The following is a 26,301-nucleotide window of genomic DNA, read 5'->3' on the forward strand; positions in this document are numbered from 1 at the left end:
CATAACACTACTTTATAATAAAACTACAAAATTTTTGGTGTATTTACATTCTTACATTTCTCACAAAATATTGTCACTCTAAAGTATTGCTGTGTTGCTACAAAACTTACTGTAATATGCATACAGTATATTTTGTGCTTATTGTTGGCAGAGACTGGAACTTTCTCCCAATGTTTGCAACTGCCTCAAATACTTAAATACGTTATGAGTGTGTGATATTTATTTCTATGCTGTTAACAATTAATTCTGGACAGTAAATGGATCAAACGAGACTTTTCTGAGCTGTCTTCAGGAAGACAAGTCAAACTTTGTAACAATGTGGTTTATTTTATTCAGTATATACTTTCTTAGAATTACACATGATGGTAATTTAACTATCTTTGAACATGTATAAGCATGTAGGAATTCCCCCCAAAATAATTAATTCTCAGTCTGCACAGTAATAGCAAAAGGGGTTCATCATTTCTGTAACTGTACAAGAAGTATTTGTTTTGCTTTGCCAGAGTAACTTTTGTATAAAAGATGCAATTTGCATTCTCCACGAGGAAAGGTGTGGATTGAGTAATAACCCTTGCCACCCACCATTGTGCTCCCATGAAAACGTTGACAATTAAAAATGTCACGTATATCACTACTGGAGCAAGTAATTTTGTAAAGCAGAAGTACGGCTGAAAGCTATGCCAAAAAATATCGGGGCTACATTTTTCACGTAGTGGCTCAATGTTGTTGCAGGCAGGTTTCAGAGCTGGGTCTATGACACATGCACTGTCAGAAAGATTTACTGGGGCAATTGCGGGGAAATTATTGACTCAATAAAATATTTGCAACGAAAAACCTGAAATCTAACTGGGAAATTACGACTAAGAATTCAAATGCACAGCAATTAATCAAGCGTCCGATTTAGGTGAATGAAGCTCACCCCACGCTTCTCTTCACCCCCCCCCCCCCCCTCCCTCCCTCCACCAATTGCACGTGCTTCAGTTCCTGCCCAGCCTGGTCATCGCGGTAACGTCAGCGGCGAGCTGATTGGCTGGGGCGCTGAGCGCTGATTGTGATGTCAGTCGCGGGGAGGAGGGGGGGATCAGGAGGGAGGGAGAGATCTGGGCGGGGATTGGGCGGGAGCCGCGTGATGGAACGTCAGGTTGCTCGGGGTGACGGCTGCGCGCTGGATACACAGCCGGAGTATCAATCAATCGAACAGGGGTTCCCGCGCAGGCGCCGCTCGGGTTCTCCTGTCGCGCACACAGAGGGAGCCCCAGTGCCGCGGAGACAGACGGAGCTCATTCGCCAGCAAGAGTCATATCACCAACACACACACACACACACACACACAGACACACAGACATAGACACACACACACACACACATAGACAGGCAGACAGACAGACATGGAGCTCCTCTGCATGGAAGATGCCCCCAAAATCCAGCGAGCCTTCCCGGACCCTACCCTCCTCTCTGACCACCGAGTCCTGCAAAACCTGCTGCACACCGAGGACAGATACATTCCGAGGACTTCTTATTTCAAATGTGTCCAGAAAGAAATCGAACCCTCCATGAGAAAATTGGTTGCATTTTGGATGCTAGAGGTAAAGCGAGAGAGAGAGAGAGAGGGAGGGAGGGAGGGGAAATGTTTTTTTTTTGGGGGGGGGGGGTGGAGGAAAGGGAAAAAAATTAAAAGAGTTGCAGCACTGACCCAATGGGCAGTGATCTCAAGGGCTTTTGCCCAAAGTATTCGGGCTGGGAACCTCTGCTGGTGTCACCCCACTTTCAATTTTATTTTTTTTTCCCAACCCCCCCCAAAAAAAGTTATTTCAAATGTTGCTTCTTTGGGGGGTGGGGGGGGGTGGGGGGTGGGGTGTGGGGGGGGGGAGAGAGGAGGAGGGGGGTGGGGGGAAAGCAGATTGGAAAAGGCGTCGCTTTTCTGTACCAAGTGCGTGCAAGTTTAACCAGCTTTTCTCTCCCCCACCACCACCACCACCACCCCCCCAACAACCCCCAACCACCCCCCCACCCCCCCCAGCCCAGAGAACTTGTTAGAATCGAATGCAGAGTCGTACTGAATTTTTTTTTAAATATTTTTTTTTTCCAAAATTTATAAAGGACTGATGATGGCTGATAAACAACATGCTGTCGCCATGTTGACTCGACTTCAAAAAAAAAACTTTTTCTTGCGTTTCTCTGCTGGGTCCATCAAATGTCGCTTCAGTTCTATTAACAGGGGATTCACTAACTGTAACATTATTGATGGGTGTTTTAAGATGTTGCATTTTGTGTTTTGCGTCCCACAAGTTGTCCTTTGCGCTGAGTCCGCCCGTATCTTAACTTCTGGGCTCTTAAATGGTTGGCAGACAGCGCGTTAGACCACCCAAAATTCTTGCATTATACCTTAAATTTCCTCCGTCCAGCAAAACAGTTTGTTGTCAGCTTCTGACCCCAACTAAACTTCAGGATTTCTTGTTTATTTACATGTGAAAATCGTCGCTGGCGGCGCAACTGTCTAATTTTCACGATTTTTTGAAACTTTATTCCGAACAAAAGGTAACTCTGCTGGCAGCCACGCGATATTTTTTTATTTAATTTAATTTTAATATTTTAGAAAATCTGCACTCGTCAGGGGCAGAAGGGAGACTGTTGCCCAGAAACGTTGAATCTTGCAAAAAGCGAATTTTGGGCAGATATTTTTGCGTGTGGGATAGGTCGGAAAAGGGTAGTGTTTTTGACTTGTTTTGCAAATTGCTGGGGTTCTTCGTTAAATTTCCAGTGCTTTAAAAAATGCATACGATTGAAAAGATTTTTGGCTTTTCAAATCAGACGGATGTTTTAGCTGATGACCCTACTTTTCGTCGTTTTTGCCCTATTCTAGGTGTGCGAAGAGCAGAAATGCGAAGAGGAAGTCTTTCTGTTGGCTATGAATTATCTGGATAGATTTTTATCTTCGGTTCCCACTAGAAAATGTCACCTCCAGCTGCTAGGGGCAGTCTGCATGTTCTTAGCATCAAAACTGAAAGAGACGATCCCCCTGACAGCTGAGAAACTCTGCATTTACACAGACAATTCAATCACCCCAGAAGACCTCCTGGTAAATTCACCAATATTTCAGCAATTTGACACGTTTTGTTTTGTACTTTGTTTTTTTTTTAAAAATCTATTGCAGAGCCTCTCTTGGAAAGACTAGTCAAAGATAAGATTATTTTGTAACTCGATTTAACACTTTTAAAAAAAAACTTTTTATGTTCAGGTGCACAGGAAACCTTGTCCAAGGTGGAACGTCAATGACACTAAATAAGGGACCCTGTAAATTGAATCATTTTGTGCTGGCCATGGTTAAAATTATTGATCAGAATTCAGTCCAGACTGACACTCATGACTAAGCGTCTGGCGCCCTCTGGTGCAAATTTGCAAAGCCCTTCCTTGCTTGTCTCTTGAGTGCTTTCAAGTAAAGCACAACTATAATAATTTTACAATTAATAATCCTTTCTGGTTTGTCCTTCAGTGAAATATGATCCATGCAATCGGAGCAACAAAAGTTACAGAATATGGGTGGTGTAATATGCATTGGATTTTGGACTGCATTTTTATATTTTACAACCACTTTATAACTTGTAACAATTTAATATAATAAGTGAAAATTGTTTTAGATATGTTAAGCAGTGTGAACTTTGAGCTGGTCAAAGGTTACATGCCTGCAAATCTGCCTCTGGGCTTAAATTTTGGTTTGGGCTCTTACTAATTTAGTTATAAGGGCCATTAGAATGTCCTTCTGGGGTATCCAAGGCTCACAAGAATATATTTCAAGTTAAGAAAGCCATCATGTGGTAGCATGCTGTTAAGTCATCAAGCTCCACCCCACACCTTTGTGATCCTTCAGGGTAGAAAGCCTGCTGCATCTGGCTGTGTACAGCACACTCCTATAATAACTGGGTCAGCTGGACCACAGGGATGCAGTTTCCTCATTGAGCATCCTGCAGAGGTGGAAGGCTGTTACCATTTTTCTTTTTGTTTCCCTTTAGAGTCACACTTTTTTTTTTGCATTAATACCATAGCTATTCCCCTGACACTCTGCTAGGCATGCTCAGTCATTTCACTTTGGAACATTTGTTATAAATGCTTCAATAATTTTTCACTAGCCTTGCTCCTTGCACCAGTTAAACCGATTTAGGATTAGGAGCTAGGAAGAAATGTGAACTACTGGATGCTATAACAGATGTCAGCTGTGAGTCTCATAATTACGTGAAATCCTATTTCTTCAACCATTATGATACCAAATAACTCACAATTGCAGTTAGTTGCACACATACAGAGCTTCAAGTGTTAATGTAGAGCTTGGCAACACCAAGATATGGTGCTGGATCCTGTGTAAGAGATAAGTGACTAGTGGTTATGTGGCCATTTGCATGGCAAATTCTTTCCTTGGGCTCCTATCACAATTTTGCACATTGTCAAATTTGTATGGTGCTCACTAACTCTGGTCCTTTTTATCTGCTTCCATTTACTGCTCCTAATATCCCGGATCCGTAATACAGAACTTTTGTCTGAGAGCAAAACAAAAATGTGGGATTCTGTTTCTCTGGCAATTAATAATTACCAGGAAAGACAGGGCCTGCCTCTATTTATTACTGCGTTATACCTTTGCCCTGGTACTTATGCTCTCTAGTGAGCTGTCTGATTATCATGGAAACACTTGCAGTGCAGTATTATTTAATGATCATGTCTAAAAGAATTTCCAGTTGTCACATGCTTTAGTTCTCTTGTTGAATGTAGTAGATATATTATTACTTGCATTGTTTGTGTGCGCAGTATGGATGTACAGAATGGCTCATTGTGGAGAGGTGTCTGAAAAGTTTTGAATTGGTGTAAATCAACAACATCAATCCAATAATGGTCCATTTTAACCAGGCTAGCCCTCTACTAAATAAGTGATAACTTCTCAGCAGGATGTGGTGCAGAGTCATACAGGATGAGTTAGTTGAGCTCATTTGTCCACCCATTCCTCATCACAATCCAGTGACAGTGTGAAATATGTTGATCCCAAGAATTCCCTCATTTTCATCCTTTTTGTCTACTTTTATTTACTGCTCTTAGTATCCAGGATCTTTATGACAGGAGTTAACTTGCAAATGTGGTGAATTCAGGGGACAAGCTGCCCTTGACATGATTCACCTTGAGAAAGGAATGTCAGTTTCTTTATGATGAATGGAAGTGTTTGATTCACCTTTCCCATTCCCATCCACACGGAATGGCCAAGCATTAATTCCCATTCAGAGCAACTAGGTTAGGAATCGCAGCCTCAATTTTCATTCCCATTCATCAGTGCCTTCACTGTTTCTCAGGATACTGGATTGGATTGTTTCCAATACTTCACTGGGGAGCCTGAAATACGTTCTCACCTCTGGCTGCACAAATAATTTCTGATATGATTTTTTGATTCAATTTTTCTGACTTCATTTGCGTCTCTGAACAGCACTCCTTTCCCAGAGTTCTGCCAATATCACTTTGCAGCCAGCTGTTAATGGGTGTGCAAGACCACGCCGGCCTTTCTCACAACTGATATTTTTCTTTTCCTTTTGCGAAAGCAATTTCCTCAATGACTGTGCAAATTCTGAAGAGCTCTCTGTGTTGGAAACTGTAGGCATGAGCTCTCATGCTGTCACTCTCTAGTATGTACCTGTTGTTACTGAATTTATATTTTAAATTCTGAAGTTTTGCCACTTGCCTGCGTATTACTAAAAGGATATGGAGGCACTGGAGAAGCTGCAAAGAATATTAACGAGGATGGTAACCAGAATTGAGGTTATTGCTATGAGGAAACATTGAACAAGTTGGGGCTCTTTTCTAGAAAAGAGAAGGCCAAGGGGACATCTCATAGAGCTCTTAAATTTATGACAGAATCTGATAGGGTACGTCTAGCTTCAATTCTATTCACTTTATTGCCCACATGGAAATTCATTTCAGCTACATTGCCCGCTCGTTACAAAACTATAAACGAATGATAAAGAAAGAAAATTATCCCATCACAGTGATCTAATTTGAATTAAAATATGTATTAAAACCTATTCCAAAACATTAAAATAATCAGTCAGTGAGTCCCTCCCTGAGCACATAACCTCACCCATACTTCAAACTCCTGTTAAAAGTTCTTAGAGAAGGGCACAAACAAGTTCAGGAAGCAATTTGTCCTCCATTTGAGGGATTATTGACTTGTCCCTGAACGCAGCCAGCAGTAATACCGAGAGGGAGCGGTGATTCTCATTGTCCATGACACGCTACTTTTGTCAAAATTCTTTGAGAGCAGATTTCATCAAGAAAGCTCTGCTCATCAAAATAAACTTCCTGCCTGGTTCAGCGATCTCGCCACCTTTAAAGAATTCGCTTTCCGAGGACAGCAACAACAGGCAAAGCATCTAAAAAGGATAGCACTCTCAACTGCAGCCGTATAGAAGAATTGCATAAATGTAGGATCTACTCAAGGATTTTAGTTTTCTAAGGTAGAATAATCATGTACGCCCATTGGCCACCACACTGTTTCCCCCCCCTCAATTCAACTTGTCATGTCAACTTGACATTGAGAAATGATGTTGGGAGAGAGACCAAGACTAGGGGCCATAATTACAAGATAGTCAATAATAAATCCAGTAGGAGTATTCAGAAGAAACTTGAGAACGACGAGAAAGGGGAACTTGCTATCATGAATAGTTAAGGCGAATAGCAGATGCATTTAAGGGGAAGTAAGATAAGATATGAAGGAGAAAGGAATAGAGGGTTATGCTGATAGGGTTAGATGAAAAGGGATGATAGGAGGAATGTGCAGAGCATAAACACCAGCATGCACCAGTTGGGCCAAATGGTCTGTTTCTATTCTGTTTAGAACTGAGTTGCTTATGAATGACTATAGAGACAACTAATGGTTAAGAGAAGGTACCATCTGCCATCAAGTTACTGTCATCTTTGGATACTGTCTCTTCATTTCAGATCTCTGAAAGGATGGGAGAGGGAAATTAGTTTTACAAAAATACAGGGTTATGAAATGGTATGGGTATGAAGTGTGGGGTGGAATAATTTTATGTGGACTCTGAATAGAATGGACTTGATGGGTTTATCTTGCTGCAGATTTAAAATGAATGAACACAGGAATTTCACTTCCAGCTATACTTTTTATAAAGAATCAAATTCTTGTGACAAAATATTTAACATATTCTCATAATGCTGTCAGTTTTGACTCGTTCGCAATTTTGCCTCAAATTTGGAAAGATGTGTATTCAGGGTACATTCCAAAGACTTGAGCCCATCATCTAAGCACTTCAGCGTAGTCCTGATGTATGACTTTTAGATCAGATCAAGGCTACGTGGCTATAAATTATCCCATGGATATAGTCTGAGAAGACCCATGCTGTACCAACCAGCATCTTCTGCCCATTGAATCCATGCCCGCTCTCTGTAGAGCAGTCGGCCATTTCTATTCCCCCACTCTACCCTTGTAGCACTGCAAGTTTATTTCTCTCAAGTGCCTATCCAGTTTTATTTTGATATTGTTGAAGTTTCTGCTTCTACCGCTCTTCTAAGCAGTTAAGTTCCAATATCATTAAAACAGATTATCTATTCATTTAACTCATTGTCTGTAGGACCTTGCTGTGTGGAAATTAGCTACACTTAAAAACACTTAAATAGTTGCAAAGTGTTTGGGACATCAAGGTGTTCAGAAACTGACTATAAATGCGTGTTCATTTTCCTGAGTAATTTATTACTAGTGAGTTTACTTTCAATAAGTGACTATATTTGTAGAGCTGAGGATTAATATAAACTTAATTATTTTCTGCAGCTGTGACCCTATAACTGTTGTCTAATATTTTCTCCACATTCTTGCAATGTAAGGACCATCCATTCAAACTTTATTGGTGTACTATTTTCAATAAGTTAATGGTCAATGCTCATTGGTTTCCTAGTACGGTAATAACTGGTGGGACAGGGTGGCTGAAAATCAGCATGATATCTTCATAATATATTCAATACTAGCAACTGTGTACTCTTCCTGTCTGAACCACCTGACTTTCTGTTGTCAAGTTTTAGACACCTTTTTTGTCAACTTTCTTCACTTTCAGTTCTATGTCCACGCTTAAAATGAAAAATGTTCATGTAAACCTGTCACTTTGAAAACTGGTCACTGAGTTGACACAATTCTCTCCATACTTTGTGAAAACTCTCTTCACCTGCCATTTTTCAGTAACTGACATTTCTAATGCCCAAAATAAAGATTAAACCACGATTTAAAAAAATACACATTTCAGAACAATATGATTAAACTCATCCGTTGAATTGTCTTTTGTGTCTTTTTTTTTGTCTTTCCCAATCGTCAGGGTTTGAGATAATATTTTTGTCCAGAGCTGTAATGCTGTGAACGAGAATGGATTGTGCAGGCTATTGTGCATCTTCAGTGCACCTTATTCTCAGAATGCTCCAGTGTTCAATTAGTTAAATCATTTTGTTTTCCTTTTCTAACATTTTCTGTTCAAATTGTTCTGAATGTTTTGGGGGGCAAAAAGGACAAATTTCAAAAGCTTTAGTGAGGTAAAATTATTTCTCTCTCTAATGAGAGAGGCCGCTTGTAGGAGAGGTAAATGAAAGAGGGGAGTGAGGAGAGAATGAGTTATTCGTGTAATGTTAATTTATCCAAGGAAAAATGAATTTTTAAGCCTTTTAATTCCCTCCCCTATATTTTGTTGGCAGCTAGAAAAGGTCAAAGCTAATGGATTTGTATCTGAGATGCATAGGGAGAGGAGTGGCTGTTTAGCCCCTCGTCTGTTCCACCATTCAATGAGACCATGGCTGATCAGTGATTCTAATCTCTTAACACTAATGAGAGAAGCTGGTAAGCAAGACCAAGGCACTAAGAGAAAAGCAGATAGCCATTTTCTTTCCTCATTCTAATTTGATTTTTTTTTAATTGTATTTTGAAAGCAAACTAAGCCTCTTTGAAAACATTAAGGAGGGAAGGGGGGGGCAACTTGGCTGATGGTTAGGGGTTTCTGACTCTTCAGTCTTTCTCAATCCCTTGCTCCCTTAGAGTAAGATAGATGGGCTGAATAGGTAGTTCAAATGGAAGGAAGTGGGGTGCCACTGAGAACGATGTTTATAAGGAAGTAGAATGGGAGGAGTTAAAGGGCAAAACCAGAACAAGGGGGCAGGTGAAAGAAAACATGTAGGTTGAAATTGTTGGACAAAGAAAGGCAGACCGGTAATTTCTTGCCTCCTTGTATTTTGGCTCTTTGCTTTAAAAAAAACGTAATTTGGACTTTGAACAAAACAATTACTTTTTAAGGGAAATAGATGGATGGCAAATAGAGGTGAGGAGCTGAGTATGGAAACTGATGTTCAGGGGCATTCTGGTGCATTTGAGAGAGTGAGTGGGAGGGTAGTCAATAGATGGGGGCGTTAATGCTGTAGTGACATTGGAACAAGGTGTGAGAGTGAAATACCCACTCAAAATGACAAAGCTGAAGAGATGGAGTTTAAAGGGGCTGGAAAGAAGGGGATGAGATAGTAGAGACATGAAGGGCCGGGAAACCTAATGTAAACAAGATGGGTGGGGATAAATGAAGTAGGACAGGGAGGTGCTCAAGGCCCCATTTTCCTTGCAACCACCAGGCCAATTGCAGGCTTCATTCGCTGGCTCCATTCGCTGGCTCCATTCGATATTGCACCTTGCTATACCACCCAACTGAATGGAAATAAGATTTTTTTTAAAAACAGAACAAAGTGAGACAGAGAGAGAGAGAAGCAAAAAGGGGACTAGGAAAGAGAGATGTGCAGAAAAGATGGAACTGAGAAGCAGCAGCACAAAGACATTGGACATATGAATTGCACATTCTCCATCTTGCCATGGGCAACGCAATGGAAAATTGACTAGTATATTAAAATGTTGCACACTTTCTCTAATTTCATGATTTTAAGTAACTTATGATCAGCATTTACAATAGAAACTGATTATGTAAACATTTAGTCCATTGATTTAAAAAAAAATTTCTGCTTTTTTAAAAAAAAACCAATATTAATCAAGCAACTTAAATTGGGCAATTTTAGTGTAAAAATTTGAATTAAGCAACTTTGAATAAAAAGGAACAATTCGGCAATGTGAACACTAGCCATCCCCAGCCCCCCCCCCCCCCCCCCCCCCCAAAAAAAAACACACACCCATCCAAACATCAAACTTAAGCCTATCCTGGTTGGCTGCCTAGATTTCTAAACCTATCTGCCCTACTTTTTTGTCCTGTAAATATTTTGTTTCCTGACTTACCTGCATCTTAGTTTCTCATCTTCTGCCCCATCCTGATCCCAAACCTTGGCCTCACTGGCCTTCGCAGCTCCACCTCTGACCACTGACGTTCTCCATCAAAAGCTTTGGCTCCGTTGTCCTTTTAGACCCCGAGCTTCTGCATAAGCCATGTTCCTTTAATGTCTCTCTTGGCCTCCTAGGGCAACAAAAACAGGAACATGTAGAGAATTGAAACATAGAACTATAAAGGGGAAGAGTGAGACATAAGTGGGGTACATAAGGGAGAGAGGAAGACTTGACAGACGTAGGATGAGGGCGATCAGAAATGGGACAAATGAGAAGGGGGTAGGGAGATGGAGGGAGACTTGAGGCCAGAGACTGGAATAGGCAACAGGAGACAGCATTGGAGATAAACAGGGAAAGGCATGCACATTGACAGGGGGTTGTGACATGGCTTTGTCAGATAGAGGAGAAGTGACCACAGAAATGCAAAGAGACCACAACTTGCATTAAATTATAGTCCTTGATGTAGAAGAAACAATTTATGGTGTTTCAGAGGCATAAAGAACGCAGATGCTGATTCAAAGAAGCAGATATTAGGTGAGATGATCATAAGCTTCTGCAATTGATGGTTTTTAGGGCCAATAGGAAAGTGGAAGGAATTCCGTAAAGTGGGGCTAAGGTAGTTGGTGGCAAGGCTACCAGTATTGGGTCACAAGGATGTGAGGGATATACAGGTGGCCTGAGTTTAGGTCTTGGGACTATAAGCAGCGATGGGGAGGGGTTTTAAATTTGAGACATTGGCTCCCAATCTCTCAATGTAGGCCTGAGTACGAGTGAGAGTGGTGACAATGACTTGGTGTGGGACAGGATACAGGCAGCAGAGCTTTAGATGTGCTGGCATTTACAGATGCTGTAGCAGGGCAGGAGAGCATTGGAGTAATCTTGTTTCGAGTTAATAGAAGCAGCAGTCTGTTTTGGTGCATGTGGGTTCATGTAAGGGTGGAGGTAGGTGCTGTTTTGAGGCGAACGTCAATAATTTTGTAATTGGGAGGATACGAGATTTTAAGCTGATCATGAGCTCAACCAGGGCATTGAGATTGCAAACATTCTCATTCAGCCTATGACAGTAACCAGGGAGAAATAACAAAGTTGCATTTATATAGCACCTTTCAAAAGATCCCAAAGTGCTTTATAGCGAATAAAGTATTTTTGAAGTGTTGTGACTATTGTAAGAAATCCTGCAGCTAGTTTGCAAACATCCCACAAACAGCGGAAATAAATAATCAAATTGTCTGTTTTAGGTCAAAGCAAAATGCTGCAGATGCTGGAAATCTGAAATAAAAACAGAAAATGCTGGAAAAGCTCAGCAGGTCTGGCAGCATCTGTGGAAAGAGAAACAGAGTTAATGTTCCATATGACTCCTCTTCAGAGCTAAAGAGAAAAATGATGGATTTTATGCTGTTTAAGTGGGGGTGGAGTAGGTGGAATGAGATAGAAGGTCAGGGATGGGTGACAGCGAAGGGGAGATTGACAAAGCTGTCAAGGACACAAGACAAAGGGAGTGTTAATGGTGGTGTTAAAGACCAAAGAAGGTGCTTGCGGTGGCATAAAGGTCAGATAGCAGAAGGTGTTAATGGTAAGATAGGATAATGAATAATCATATTCCTCCTTCTCTTTAGCTCTGAAGAAGAGTCATACGGACTCAAAACATTAACTCTGTTTCTCTCCCCACAGATGCTGCCAGACCTGCTGAGTTTTCCCAGCATTTTCTGTTTTTATGTTCTGTTTTAGGTGTTGGTTAGAGTAGGAGGAATAGTCACTGGTGAGAGTACAGGTATTGTGGCAGGGGTCAAAAATGCTAGCTTCAGTCTTTTAAACTTAACTGGAGGTGGTTACAGCTCATCCTAGGCTGGATAGCAGACGAGCAGTCCTGACCGTGCAGAGTGTTGAAGGTTTGAAGACATTTCAAGATGAAGAAGCCGAGACACCCCAGAGAAAAAGACATAGCAATAGTGACAATATATGGGTGAGATTCACAAAAAGCAGACAGGTGGTGCTCATAGATCATGGGAGAAACAGGTGGATGCAGCTGATCATTAAACAGTTGTGCAAGAAGTAGTGTTGGATGAAGTTTATCTAGATCAGAAATTATGGGGGACTAGATGCACAAGTAGTGGAAGATGTCGGCAGTGCAAATGCCATAAAATTACAAATTGTGTATCAAACTGCAGACTTTAATTTGTAAATCCCTAAGATGATTTCCGTTTCAAGACTTAAAAAAAGAAAAACACTTACATGCAGAAGCAAGTCATCATTTACTGCACTCACTACGGACCAATGAAGCTAATAGTCCAGTTTGGGCATGTTGCTAAGCAGCTGTGGCTGTTAGTAAAATGACAGGGAGAGAAAGAAGCCTGGAATAACTTTTTTTTGGAAAAAAATGTAGCTTCCAGCATTTTAATGGATGTACAATCTATGCCATGGGTCTCAACTGCCAGGGGTTTTGTAAGAGTCTTGTTGCTTGTAGACAACTGAACAAGCAAGCATATACGTACACAACATTTAGTGTGTAAATTGCATCTAGAAGCAGCTTTTAGTAACTTGGGGAGGATGATTGTATACTGGTGCAAACCTTTTTATCATTCAGCCTGCAGGAGGTTTGACTTACACTGGTGCAAAATGCACAGAGTTTCACAGTACTTTTGTCAAGATAGCATTCTATATCAAGGCATGTCCTTGTTTCCTGACTGGATGTCGTGTTATTTTGTTTTTAAATATACATAGCTGTGTATTGGTGCTGATGTTGGGCTTTGCAAGCTATTTGCAGGCTGCTGAGATCAGTTTGCTGATAAGCATGTAAAGAAAGGACTCTTCCCGTGTGAGCATTTAGCACCTGGGAAAACTACCACATGCTGTACGGACTGATAATGGGAGGATAGCAATGCCATTTCAGCTTTTTGAATACCAAAGTGTGTTTTTTTGTGCCTTTTAAAGTTGCATTTGTTCACAAGAAGCTTAATGGGGAAGATCTGATAGCCTGACTCATCCATCTGCCCAACAAAAATGAAAGTACATCACAATTAATACTTTGTACAGTCAGAATGCATTTAGAAATGCTAGTGCTGCTGGTCCAGTGAAAGAATTATTGCTGGCTATATCATGCCTTCAGCAGAGAAACCCGAAGCTCTGGTGGCACTCTAAACCTCTCCCCCTCGCTCTTCCATTAAGACTCTCCTTAAACTTACCTTTTTAATGATCCTAATAGCTTCTTTGGCTCAGCGTCAGTTTATGCATGAGTAAATGTCTATGAAGCACCTTGGGATGCTTTCCTATGTTAAAGGAGTTATGTAAGTACAAGTTGTTATTGACGGCCATGTCAGCTGTCCAGTTTTGGCACATTTGACTTTCTAGAGTCTTGGGATATTTTGAATATGAAAGTAACCTCTGAACTAACTTGGTCATTGTTGATCTCCCAGTGCTACAGAGTGAAACTCGTGTAACACCTTTGTTCTTTTATGAATATCTGCAAACAATTATTAGCAAGTCAAAAATTTAAAAGTTTTTTAGCTGACCAGAGGAATATACTTCATACTCTGGGTTGCTTCATCACTTCACCAATTGACTTCAAGAAGGAACTAGTTAATTGACCTTTTGTGTGATTGTTCTTGCCATTTTGCCTGTCACCCCTAATAACCTGGGCATCATTAAATTTATTCTAATCGTAACTTGTAGACTTCACTAACAATTCTTTCTCGTTATATTAGAATTCAGAATGGCCTACTTCCATCATATTGGCTTTTAGTTTAGAAAACAGTTTCAGATTTGCAGCAAATGCATTGTAATTCACAAAATTGATGCTATTCTATTGAATTTCAGCCGTGGCCATTCGGATTGCACTGATAGCCTCTGTGTTTCACTCCATGACTGAAATGGGTGGCATCTCTAATTAGCGGTTGTCAGCATCTGTGTCTACCATAACATTGCAAATTATGAAGTAAAGGAGGATTATTTTCTCCATTACACTTTTTTTTTCTCCCACCCTACTGCTTTTCATCCCTGTCCATAAAATGTTATGTCTGCAGAGGCTAGCAATCCTTGTGGGTACTGATTTTATACCCACAAAGTGATGAGAAATGTCAACACTTCTCTATTCTATTCACACTTCTGGGTTAATTAAAATTCTTGTCTATTAATTGTTAGTGCAGGTGTTCAGTTCCTGTGTGTGGTCTGACACAATCGAACTTCGTGGCTCTACACGAGTCAGTGCTGTGATTCAAGTGGCCCCATGAGACTTCAAATAGCACTGATAGTAAAGGCAAGGTCATGGTACAAGCCAAGGATTCTTGCTGGCTGTCAGTGACATACAAACAGTAATCTTGTCTAGGCATTCAGATAGTAAAAATAAACTGTCCCTTTGGTGTAGGATATCCTGTATGAACACTAACATTGGATTATCACTTTAAATTCACTGACAGACATCCAGTATCTCTCTTTATCCTGGTGGAGTGGGCAACACTGAAAAGGAGTCCCCAAGTTGCCCTGAGGGCATTTATGATTCTCTCTCTCTCTCTCTTTCTCTCTCACGCAGTGTAACTGGAGTTAACGTACATTAGAGCAAGTAGGGGCAGCAGGTTCCCTTTTCTTAATAAGTATTTTTGTAAATGAAATGGTTGAACCATTACCACCACATGGACTGTAGCGGTTCAAGAAGGTGGCTCATCACTTTCTCAAGGATAGTTACAGATGGGCAGCAAATGCTGGCCTTGCCAGTGGTGCCCACATTCCACGAGTGAATTTAAAAGAAACAGCTGACCAACTTTGCAGAATTAAAGGCAATGTTAACTGCACTAGAACAAACAGGATTTGTGTAACTTGTCAGAACCAGAGCAGATTTAAAAAGGTTTGTTGCATTTGTGGTAGGAAAAAAATCAAAACAAGAGTTATGGGAAATTGCCTAGTTGAAGCATCAGGATATATTTAAAAATGTGCGCACATTATTCTGTGCATGAACCCAATAAAGGAAAACCCCTGTAGCATCTTCTGTTATCCTTCCAATAGAAATACATTCTTAGTTGGGATGGCTCATCCTTCAGATTTTTCTATGGATGTTACAAATCAGAGAAGACTTTGTTCACCAGATTATTCTTTCAGCTCCAGATGACTCAGTTTGATGTTGGCAACTTAACTGTCTTGAGTGTCTATCGTGACTTATCCACCCACCCACTTCTCTGAAAGAGTTCTTACACTGGGGAAAATACCCAGTGATTTGCTTACAGGACCTCAATCATTCTTTTCGTCACCAGAATTGTGCAGTGCTAAAATTCCATTTTGCCCTAACCTTTACTTATTTCCCTTTACATCTTTTTGCCATGCCTACCATACTCTTAGACTTTGGGCTGTGCAGTGGATGGACGGGGGAAGTTTGTTAGTTAAGCAGTTTTTGTCATTATCTAATGTAAATAAATCAAGAAAAAAAGTAGTTGGGAGGGGGTTCACAACAATATTAGCCTCCAGAGTTTATGCTTATGCCTTTCATAAAATGTAAGAATCAACATAGACCTCTGCCTCCTAAGTGATTTTATTTTCTCTAAGGAGTACTGAGGTGGGAAGCAATCCTTTCCATTTAGTGCTTTTGCAAATTTTTTAACAAGGACCTCACTTGCATCTAAATAATGTGGATCTGCTCGAAGTTGATGTTGTCACTTCTTGATCTTTGGGTGTGTTTATATATTACCTGACTTCTCTTTCTCTACCTATCTGCTTGTCTTTCATCCATTGTTCATTTCCACAATGGTTGTCTTCCTGATATTGCTCCTTTTGAGGTTTCTCACTCTATCTCTCTGATGTTAAACTCCCTGATTTTCTGTCCCCTAAATTTTCTCTTTCTGGATGTTTCTGTCGTCCAATATTCTGTCCCGGTCTCTTGCTGCCTTATGTGATCTCTTTCCCTTTATGCCTCTGGTTTCTGGTATTGCTGATCTATCTATCTTATTGATGCCTTTCACAGAATCACAGTGCAGAAGTGGCCCTTCGGCCCATCGAGTCTGCACCGACACGTGAGAAACACCTGACCTACCTACCTAATCCCATTTACCAGCACTTGGCCAATAGCCTTGAATGTTATGACATGCCAAGTGCTCATCCAGGTACTTTTTAAAGGATGTGAGGCAACCCGCCTACACCAGCCTCCCAGGCAGGGCATTCCAGACCATCAACACCTTCTGGGTAAAAAAAGTTTTTCCTCACATCCCCCCTAAACCTCTTGCCCCTCACCTTGAACTTGTGTCCCCTTGTGACTGACCCTTCAACTAAGGGGAACAGCTGCTCCCTATCCACCCTGTCCATGCCCCTCATAATCGTGTACACCTCGATCAGGTCGTCCCTCAGTCTTCTCTGCTCCAACAAAAACAACCCAAGTCTATCCAACCTCTTCATAACTTAAATGTTTCATCCCAGGCAACATCCTGGTGAATCTCCTCTGCACCCCCTCCAATTCAATCACATCCTTCCTATAATGTGACGACAGAACTGCACACAGTACTCCAGCTGTGGCCTCACCGAGGTTCTATACAACTCCAACATGACCTCCCTGCTTTTGTAATCTATACCTCGATTGATAAAAGTAAGTGTCCCATATGCCTTTTTCACCACCCCACTAACATGCCTCTCCGCCTTCAGAGATCTATGGACACACAAGCCAAGGTCCCTTTGTTCCTCAGAACTTCCTGGTGTTATGCTGTTCATTGAATACTTCCTTGTCAAATTGCTCCTTCCAAAGTGTATCACCTCACATTTTTCAGGGTTAAATTCCATCTGCCACTTATCTGCCCATTTGACCATCCCGTCTATATCTTCCTGTAGCCCAAGACACTCAACCTCACTGTTAACCACCCGGCCAATCTTTGTGTCATCTGCAAACTTACTAATCCTACCCCCCACATAGTCATCTATGTCGTTTATATAAATAATTAATAATAGGGGACTGAGCACAAATCCCTGTGGTACGTCACTGGACACTGGCTTCCAGTCACTAGAGCATCCTTCTGTCATCACCCTCTGTCTCCTATAACTAAGCCAATTTTGAATCCACCTTATCAAATTACCTTGTATCCCATGTGCATTTGCCTTCCTTATAAATCTCCCATGTGGGACCTTGTCAAAGACTTTGCTGAAATCCATTTAAACTACATCAACTGCACTACCCTCATCTACACACCTGGTCACCCCCTCAAAACATTCAATCACATTTGTTAGGTATGACCTCCCTCTGACGAAGCCATGCTGACTATCGCTGAACAAACCTTGCCTCTCCGAGTAGAGAGAGATTCTCTCCTTCAGAATTTTCTCCAATAGTTTCCCTACCACTGACGTGAGACTCACTGGTCTGTAGCTCCCTGGCTTATCTCTACAACCCTTCTTAAATAGCGGAACCACATTAGCTGTTCTCCAGTCCCCTGGCACCTCCCCCGTGGCCAGAGAGGAATTAAAAATTTGGGTCAGAGCCCCTGCGATCTCCTCCCTTGCCTCCCTCAGCAGTCTGGGACACAAATCATCTGGACCTGGAGATTTGTCCACTTTTAAGCCTGCCAACACCTCCAATACCTTGTCACTCCCAATATCAATTTGTTCAAGAACCTCGCAGTCTCTCTCCCCGAGTTCCGTACCATCATCCTCATTCTCTTGGGTGAAGACAGATGTGAAGTATTCATTCAACACTCTAGCCATGTCCTCTGGCTCCAGCCACAGATTGCCCCCTTGGTCCCTAATGGGCCCTACTTTTTCCTTGGTTATCCTCTTCCCATTGATATACTTATAGAATATCTTGGGATTTCCCTACTTTTACCAGCCAGAACTTTCTCATATCCCCTCTTTGATCTCCTAATTGCTTTCTTAAGCTCCACCCTGCACTTTCTGTACTCCACTAATGCCTCTGCTGATTTGCTCCCCGTGAACCTGCTAAAAGCCTCTCTTTTCTTTCTCCGTTGTGTCCTGAATATCTTTGGTTATCCATGGTTCTCTGGGCTTGTTACACTTTCCTATCACCCTAGAGGGAACATGTTGACCCTGCACCCTCCCCATTTCCTTATTGAACACCTCCCATTGCTCCTCTGTAGATTTCCCCACAAGCAGCTCTTCGCAGTCTACCTTGGCCAGATGCTGCCTTATTTTTCTAAAATCCACTCTTCCCCCAATCCAGAACATTTTTTTTGCAACTTGTCTATTTCTTTGTCCATAACATTTTGCTTTAACCTTATTGATCTGTCATTGGAGGACTCTCGCTTTCTCTCTCTGCTTCATTATATCATTATCTTCTTCCCTCCACTGCCTTCGATCACATTGGCACCTTCGTATCACACAGTCTGATCATCTCTTCTGATGTCATCTGGTACAGACTCACTGCCACAATCAGGTTTTTTTTTTTATTCATTCACATGATGTGGGCTTCGCTGGTTGGGCCAGCATTTAATGCCATCCCTAGTTGCCCATGAGAAGTTGGTGGCGAGCTGCTGCCTTGAACCCGTTGCAGTCCATGTGGGGTAGGTACACCCACAGTGCTGCTAGGAAGGGAGTTCCAGGATTTTGACCCAGCGACAGTGAAGGAACAGTGATATATTTCCAAGTCAGGACAGTGAGTGACTTGGAGGTAGTGGTGTTCCCACCTATCTGCTGCCCTTGTCCTACTAGATGGTAGGGGTTGTGGGTTTGGAAGATGTTGTCTAAGGAGCCTTGGTGAATTCCTGCAGTGCATCTTGTAGATTGTCCACACTGCTGCTACTGTGTGTTGGTGGTAGAGGGAGGGAATGTTTGTGGATGTGGTGCCAATCAAGTGGGCTGCTTTGTCCTGGATGGTGTCAAGCTTCTTGAGTGTTGTGAGAGCAGTTCTCATCCAGGCAAGTGGGGACCATTCCATCACATTCCTGACTTGTGCCTTGTAGATGGTGGACAAGCTTTGGAGAGTCAGGAGGTGAGTTACTCTTCGCAGGATTCCTAGCCTCTGTCCTGCTCTTGCAGCCACAGTATTTATATGGCTAGTCCAGTTCAGTCTCTGGTCAATGGTAACCCCCAGGATGTTGATAGTGGGGGATTCATTGATGGTAATGCCATTGAACTTCAAGTGATGATGGTTAGATTCTCTGTTGTTGGAGATGGTCATTGCCCGGCACTTGTGTGGCGTGAATGTTACTTGCCACTTCTCAGCCCAAGCCTGGATATTGTCCAGCGCTTGCTGCATTTGGACATGGACTGCTTCAGTATCTGAGGAGTCACGAATGGTGCTGAACATTGTGCAATCATCAGCGAACATCCCCACTTCTGTCCTTAGGATGGAAGGAAGGTCATTGATGAAGCAGCTGAAGATGGTTGGGCCGAGGGCAGGACCCTGAGGAACTCCTGCAGTGATGTGCTGGAGCTGGGTTGACTGACCAACAACCACAACCATCTTCCTTTGTGCTAAGCATGACTCTAAGCAGTGGAGAGTTTCCCCCTGATTCCCATTAACTCCAGTTTTGCTAGGGCTCCTTGATGCCACACTTGGCCAACTGTGTTATTCATGTCAAGTGCAGTCACACTCACCTCACCTTGAGAGTTTAGCTCTTTTGTCCAAGTTTGAGCCAAAGCTGTAATGAGGTCAGGAGCTGAGTGGCCCTGGTGGAACCCAAACTGGGCATTAGTAAGCAGGTTATTGCTAAGCAAGTGCCACTTGACAGCACTGTTGTTGACTCCTTCCGATGCATTACTGATGATGGAGAGTAGACTGATGGGGCAGTAATTGGCTGGGTTGGATTGTCCTGCTTTTTGTGTGCATGACATACCTAGGCAATTTTCCACATAAGTAGATTCCAGTGTTGTAGCTGTACTGGAACAGTTTGGCTAGGGGCGTGGCATGTTTCAGCTTTATCTTCTGGAGCGATGTGCTGGGCTCCCCCATCATTGAGGATGGGGCCATTTGTGGAACCTCCTCCTCCAGTGAGTTGTTTAATTGTCCACCACCATTCGCAACTGGATGTGGCAGGACTGTAGAGCTTAGATCTGATCAGTTGGTTGTGGGATCGCTTAGCTCTGTTTATCACTTGGTGCTTATGCTGTTTGGCACGCAAATAGTCCTGTGTTATAGCTGACATATAGGTTGACACTTCATTTTCTGGTATGCCTGGTGCTGCTCCTGACATGCCCTCCTGCACTCTTCATTGAGCCAGGGTTGACCCCCGGCTTGTTGGTAATAGTAGAATGGGGGAAAAGCCGGGCCATGAGGTTACAGATTGTGTTAGAGTACAATTCTGCTGCTGTTGTTGGCCCACAGCGCCTCATGGATGCCCAGCCTTGAGTTGCTAGATCTGTTCAAAATCTTACTGTATTTAGCACAGTGGTAGTGCCACATCACACGATGGAGGGTATCCTCAATTTCTGGGACAAATCTGTAAGGTATGATTCTGTGAGGATGATTATGTCAGGCTGTTGCTTGACTAATCTGTGAGACAGCTCTCCCAATTTTGGTACTAGCTCCCAGTATCAGCAGAGTCGACAGCGCTGTTGAGTTTGCCATTGTTGTTTCCGGTGCTTTGATGGTGGGTGGTCTGTCCGGTTTCGTTCCTTTTTTGAGACTTTGTAGTGGTTTGATACAACTGAGCGGCTTGCTAGGCCATTTCAGAGGCATTTAGGAGTCAACCACATTGCTGTGGGTCTAGAGTCACATGTAGGCCAGACCAGGTAAGGACAGCAGATTCCTTCTCTAAAGGACATTAGTGAACCAGATGGGTTTTTCCCACAATTGATCTTGGTTTCATGGTCATCATTAGATTCTTAATTGCAGAGTATTTTTTTATTGAATTTGGCAGGGTGGGATTTGACCCCGGGTCCCCAGCACATTACTAGTCCAGCAACAATACCACTACGCCATCGCCTCCCCATAAATCAGTGTTGGAAATTGTAGTGTAAATGGCAGTTCAAGGTAGTGTGCAAATGGATGAAATTAGCCAGATATGGGAATGGAGCTGGTTCATCATTTTAATAGGACCACAATGGGTAAAGCTAGCAGTGGGAAACAGGGTGGGTCCTTATTCTTCATAATTGAATAGGCTGCAAGTGGAATGGATGGCAGAGCGAGGACTAACCTGGTCGGCAAGGTAGGAGCCACAACAAGGGGAGAAAGGCTTTTGGGGCAGGTAAATTGGAAGGCAAGATGAGGGTGGAAGATTTTGGATGGTCAAGTCAGCTTTCTGCTGGCAAATCAAAAAAGTATAGGTGATGGTTTTCGTGAAGCAGGATTTATTTTTGTGAGGGGAGAAGAAAAGCAGCAAGTCAATTAGTTATGTAGAAAACTATGAAAAATGCACTGAAGTTGTCAGAAATGGATAAACAGGCTTGTTTTGAAGGCATTTGGGGGCTGGGTAAGGGTAGCAGTGCCACTTAGCTTTGTGAGGGCTGAGAGGTAAGCATAATACTAAGTACGGATAGTTTAGCTTGTTATAGTGCTACTTCTTATGCATTCCACAAGGACGGGCATTACTTAGGGATCTAAAATGTCATACGAGGGCATGATTAAATCACGGCATAGAAAATAATTAAGTGTCTGAGCATGAAATGGTTCAGTTACAAGATTTTTTTTTTAAAATCTATGTGTAGAGACACTCAGTAATTGTCTAACATGTAGAATTTTTTATCTTCCTCAGGATTGGGAGATAGTTGTCCTTGGGAAACTGAAGTGGGATCTCTCAGCCATAACTCCAAATGATTTTATTGAACATATCCTGGGGAAGCTGGCCTTTCCAGTGGACAAGCTGGAACTTATTAAGAAACACACTCAGACATTCATTGCCATGTGTGCTACAGGTATTTTGTTGTTTGACATTGGTTTTTTTTATATAGAAATAAAGGAAATTTACTTCATAAATGTGGAGATTGAGAAGCTAATTCTTATATAGGAGCAGCCGTAATTAATCTCATGGGGAAGATATTTGTAATGTGTAATAAAATTGTAAATCTCTTCTTTGCAAGTTATTTTGTTACACTTTTTGAAACCAAATAATAGATGAATGGTATTTCTAAAAGCTGTTATAATCACAACCCTCTATTGTTCTTTGGCTGTAGTTTTTACTGACCGGGGGAGATACCCACTACAATGGGATTGATGCTATCAGTGGCAAAGACTTCTGTTTCCATTCTCTTCATACAAATGCTATAAAGATATTGGCTGGAGCAAAGCTACTGTTTGTGTTGCCAGATTTTCCTTAAACGGATTTTGGGTTTGGTTCATAGCAGACGTAAGGATGAAGGGAAGTTCCTTGCCTCACTGTTGCAGCATGACCCAACACACACACAATTATTCTAAATGCTAGAATGTCTGGAGGCCACATACTGCTCCAGGCGGGTGGGTGGGTTTGGGGGGGGGGGGGGCAGTCAATGTGCTGTCGTCAGCCTTCTGTGAACCCCATTTTGTTATCAACCTCTGGGAAATGCGTAAGAAGGACTTGGAGTAACTCGCTCCTTTTCCTTCCATGAAGCAAAGGTCAGGCCTCCATAAATGAACTGGTTTCCTCCTTGCTAATGGTGCAGCTGAAATTGGAAATTTTACCATAAGGTGTATGTAACATCTTAACATGCTGTGCCAAGCCTAGATGGAGACGCAGTCAGTCCAGGAACTCGTGGGAGCAATCATAGACCACCAGCTACAAACTTTACTTGACAGGAAGTAAAACATAATTTATTTTGTTATTGAGCCAGTGGCTATGGAATGACATATTCCGAAACACAGGCTTAATCCCTCATTTATAAACAATTCCTGTTTGCCTTTGTCTCCCCTCAGTAAAGGGGATGGAATAGTTTGAGTTGTAGCTGTCTGTTTTAAGAACGAGGAGGTCCAAGCTATTGGTGGCACACTGCAGGAACAGGGTGGACCCCAAAGCCAGTTTGTTGTCATGAACCAAACTGAGGAAGGCAAAAAGCCTGTGTTTGGATGTTGGCAATTCATTTCGGATTTCAGGAATCAGTGCTTTAAGAGTAATAATATCCTGAAACACCATCTTTGTAGCCTAGCTCACTTGACCCTTGTCTCTGAGTCAGATGCTTCAGGTTGAGCCTCATTGCAGAGTTTGAGCACAGTCTTGACTAACACTGTAGTGTGGTGCTGAAAGATACTGTACCTGCAGAGTTACAGACTTTAAAGTAAGAGCCTGTTCCAGTGGATCTTAAAGATCCTATGGCACTGTTCAAAGAGTGTCTGTGTTTTGGCCACCACCATCACCAAAACGTAAGAGTAACTGATCTAATTTTTGTCAGTGGAATCTTGCTGTGCATATAATTTTGTCATTTAATGCATTTGGACTTACGCATATTAAATACTTGTCGAATAACTGTTGGTACAGCCCAGTGATTTGATTATCTTATTCAGTCAACTCAGGTTTTGAAAATCCTGCAATGATTTTAATTTTTGTATGCGTGTGTATCTGTTTCAGATTTCAATTTTGCCATGTATCCACCTTCAATGATAGCAACAGGAAGCATAGCTGCAGCAATCCGTGGACTTGGCATCCCTTGCCGCTCCCTTTCAGACGAGTCTTTGACTGAGCTGCTGGCCAAGATCACCTGCACAGAACTGGTGAGTTTGGAACAGAGTATATAAGAGAGGATGAAAGACCTGGAACTAATTCATTAATAGACCATCTAGTTCCTCATAGACCTCTGAGCTGAACAAGGAAAACAGGGGTAACTTGTCTACAATCAGTCACTTTTTAAAAAAATAAAGCACTTTTTTCTCCTTTCAAGTTGGAATGTAACCCAGATAGTTTATCAATCTACATCCCAACTGCTTCACTGAAGTTGCAGCTTAAATTCCAGACCTCCTCATCACTTGATGCTGCACTCGTTATTTAAAGTATTAATGATGTATCACAAAGTTCCATTGCAATCTAAAGCTCTCTTCCCCCCCCCCACCCACACCCCCCCCAGATCAACTGTTGTAGAGCAAACATCAAAGTATCCCTTTATAACAATAACAACTTGCATTTATATAGCAGCTTTAGTGTAGTAAAACGTACCAGGGTGTTTCACAGGAACGTTTCCAAATAAAATTGGACACAGCCACATAAGGATACTAGGACAGATGATTAAAAGCTTGGTCAAAGAGATAGGTTTAAAGGAGAGTAATCTTCTTATCGTGTCCACGGACAGTCTATACATGGCCCAGCCAGAACTGGACACATTTTTGCGCCTTGTTGTTGAATTCGGCAAGATCTGTAACAGTGCAGGGTTCCTCTAGCGACAGGCGTTGCAGGAGACGTTGCATAGTCTGTGGCTCAGTTCCACATTCACAAGTTGTCGGGCTGGTTGTATATCCCCATTTGCTTAGTGACACCTTTGAACGACCTCCACCTGTCCCAAGTCTGTTCAGGCACTTCCAGGTTGCCCAGTTGCAATTAGCTCCTAGGGGAAGGCTTTCATCCAGCAATAATGGAAATTAATAATTGATAATCATACTCTGAAGTAAAAACCTTACTTCCCATGTAATTAATTCCTCCTGAGTCCACGCTGAACATACAGATGCTACAGTATCTGAGATGAGTTTAGAAAGCATTTGAACTGGATCAGTGGTATTCTTCACTTGAAAATGGTAGCCTTTGAATCACTGTGTACACGGTGTCCTTGATTTATCTCTGGAACACTAGCTGAGCCACCATTTGCTGGAACAGCACACCTTGAGAGTAACCAATTAAGCACTTTTATATGTCAGTTGGGCATCATTAACGTTGTATATTAAAGGAGTCCACAGTAATCAGCAACCATGAAGTTACATTTTGTGCTCCACTTATGTCTTTCCTGTTGATAAATTTTCGTGCTGACTATTGGTCCTAGGATGCAGGTATAGTAACATCTGTTGGAACTGTGCAAATAACAAACAGCATTGTGATAATGACCAAATAAACAATGATAAAAACAAAAAAATTGCGGATGCTGGAAATCCAGAACAAAAACAGAAATACCTGGAAAAACTCAGCAAGTCTGGCAGCATCGGCGGAGAAGAGCAAAGTTGACGTTTCGAGTCCTCATGACCCTTCAACAGCTCTGTGGAAGGGTCACGAGGACTCGAAACGTCAACTTTGCTCTTCTCCGCTGATGCTGCCAGACCTGCTGCATTTTTCCAAATAATTAATGATGTTGGTTGAGGACTAAATATTGATCATTGCTCCTTGAATAGTCTCATGGGATCTTTTGCGCCCACTTAAGAGGGCAGATGGCAGCTTCACTTTAATATCTCATTCAAAAGACCAGCAGTGCAGCACTCCCTCGGTATTGCACTGGAATGTCAGCCTAGAAGTAGTGCTCAAATCTCTGGAGTGAGACTTGAACTCACAGCCTTCTGACTCAGGAGACTAGCGTACTCCTGACTGAGTCACAGTTGTTGAACACCCAGCATCCTTCTCTTTAGGGGCAAGGACCTTTTAATGTTTACACAAATCAGTCTCTGGGCATACTCCACTAATGATCTGGAATGTAGCACTGCACTGGTGAGTGTTCCAGGCAATTCAGAGTCTGAAAGTAAGTTCCCTTCATAGTCTGGAGTGCTCCTGTGAAATTTTTTTTTAAGGGATGGTGTTAACCTGTTTGAGTCTTTTCACACGGTCTCTCTTCCTGAAACACCTCAAGTCTGTGTAGTGCTGTGGATGAGCAATTTATACTAAGGATCATCATGTATTCAGTGTTGTTAGGACATTATCTGTGGGTGCAACTGGTCAGGGTTATAAATTATCATTGAGACAGGTGCTGTGTTGGAGCAACGACTTTTGCAGTGAAAGTTCTTAAATTATAACTTCTTGAAGTGTCAGATGTTTTTTTGTCCTTTGCTCACCTGGGGCTGGCTGATCCATGTTGGGCACGGTTCCAATGTTGGCAGTCCATCATTACCTACACACGTTCCCAGACCATTTGCAGACTAATCAATGATACAGGGTATCTTAAGATAAATGCACAATACTATGGATGTTGGAAATCTGAAATAAAAGCAAAATGCTGGAAAATCTCAGCAGGTCTGACAGCAT

At 42.1% G+C, this 26,301-nt stretch overlaps 1 protein-coding gene across 1 annotated transcript in view; it reads left to right on the forward strand.

Moving 5' to 3' along the window:
• The first annotated feature begins 1,181 nt into the window (after nucleotides 1-1,181).
• LOC121281919 (G1/S-specific cyclin-D2-like) overlaps nucleotides 1,182-26,301 on the forward strand; it is a 44,899-nt gene continuing 19,779 nt past the window's right edge. The window contains exons 1-4 of the mRNA XM_041195108.1: nucleotides 1,182-1,586; nucleotides 2,864-3,079; nucleotides 21,940-22,099; nucleotides 23,722-23,864. Of these exons, the coding sequence (XP_041051042.1) occupies nucleotides 1,389-1,586; nucleotides 2,864-3,079; nucleotides 21,940-22,099; nucleotides 23,722-23,864 (717 nt within the window). The 5' untranslated portion in view covers nucleotides 1,182-1,388. The remainder of the gene's footprint in view (nucleotides 1,587-2,863; nucleotides 3,080-21,939; nucleotides 22,100-23,721; nucleotides 23,865-26,301) is intronic.

Source organism: Carcharodon carcharias, chromosome 9 (genome assembly GCF_017639515.1).
Source record: "Carcharodon carcharias isolate sCarCar2 chromosome 9, sCarCar2.pri, whole genome shotgun sequence".
NCBI lineage: Eukaryota > Metazoa > Chordata > Chondrichthyes > Lamniformes > Lamnidae > Carcharodon > Carcharodon carcharias.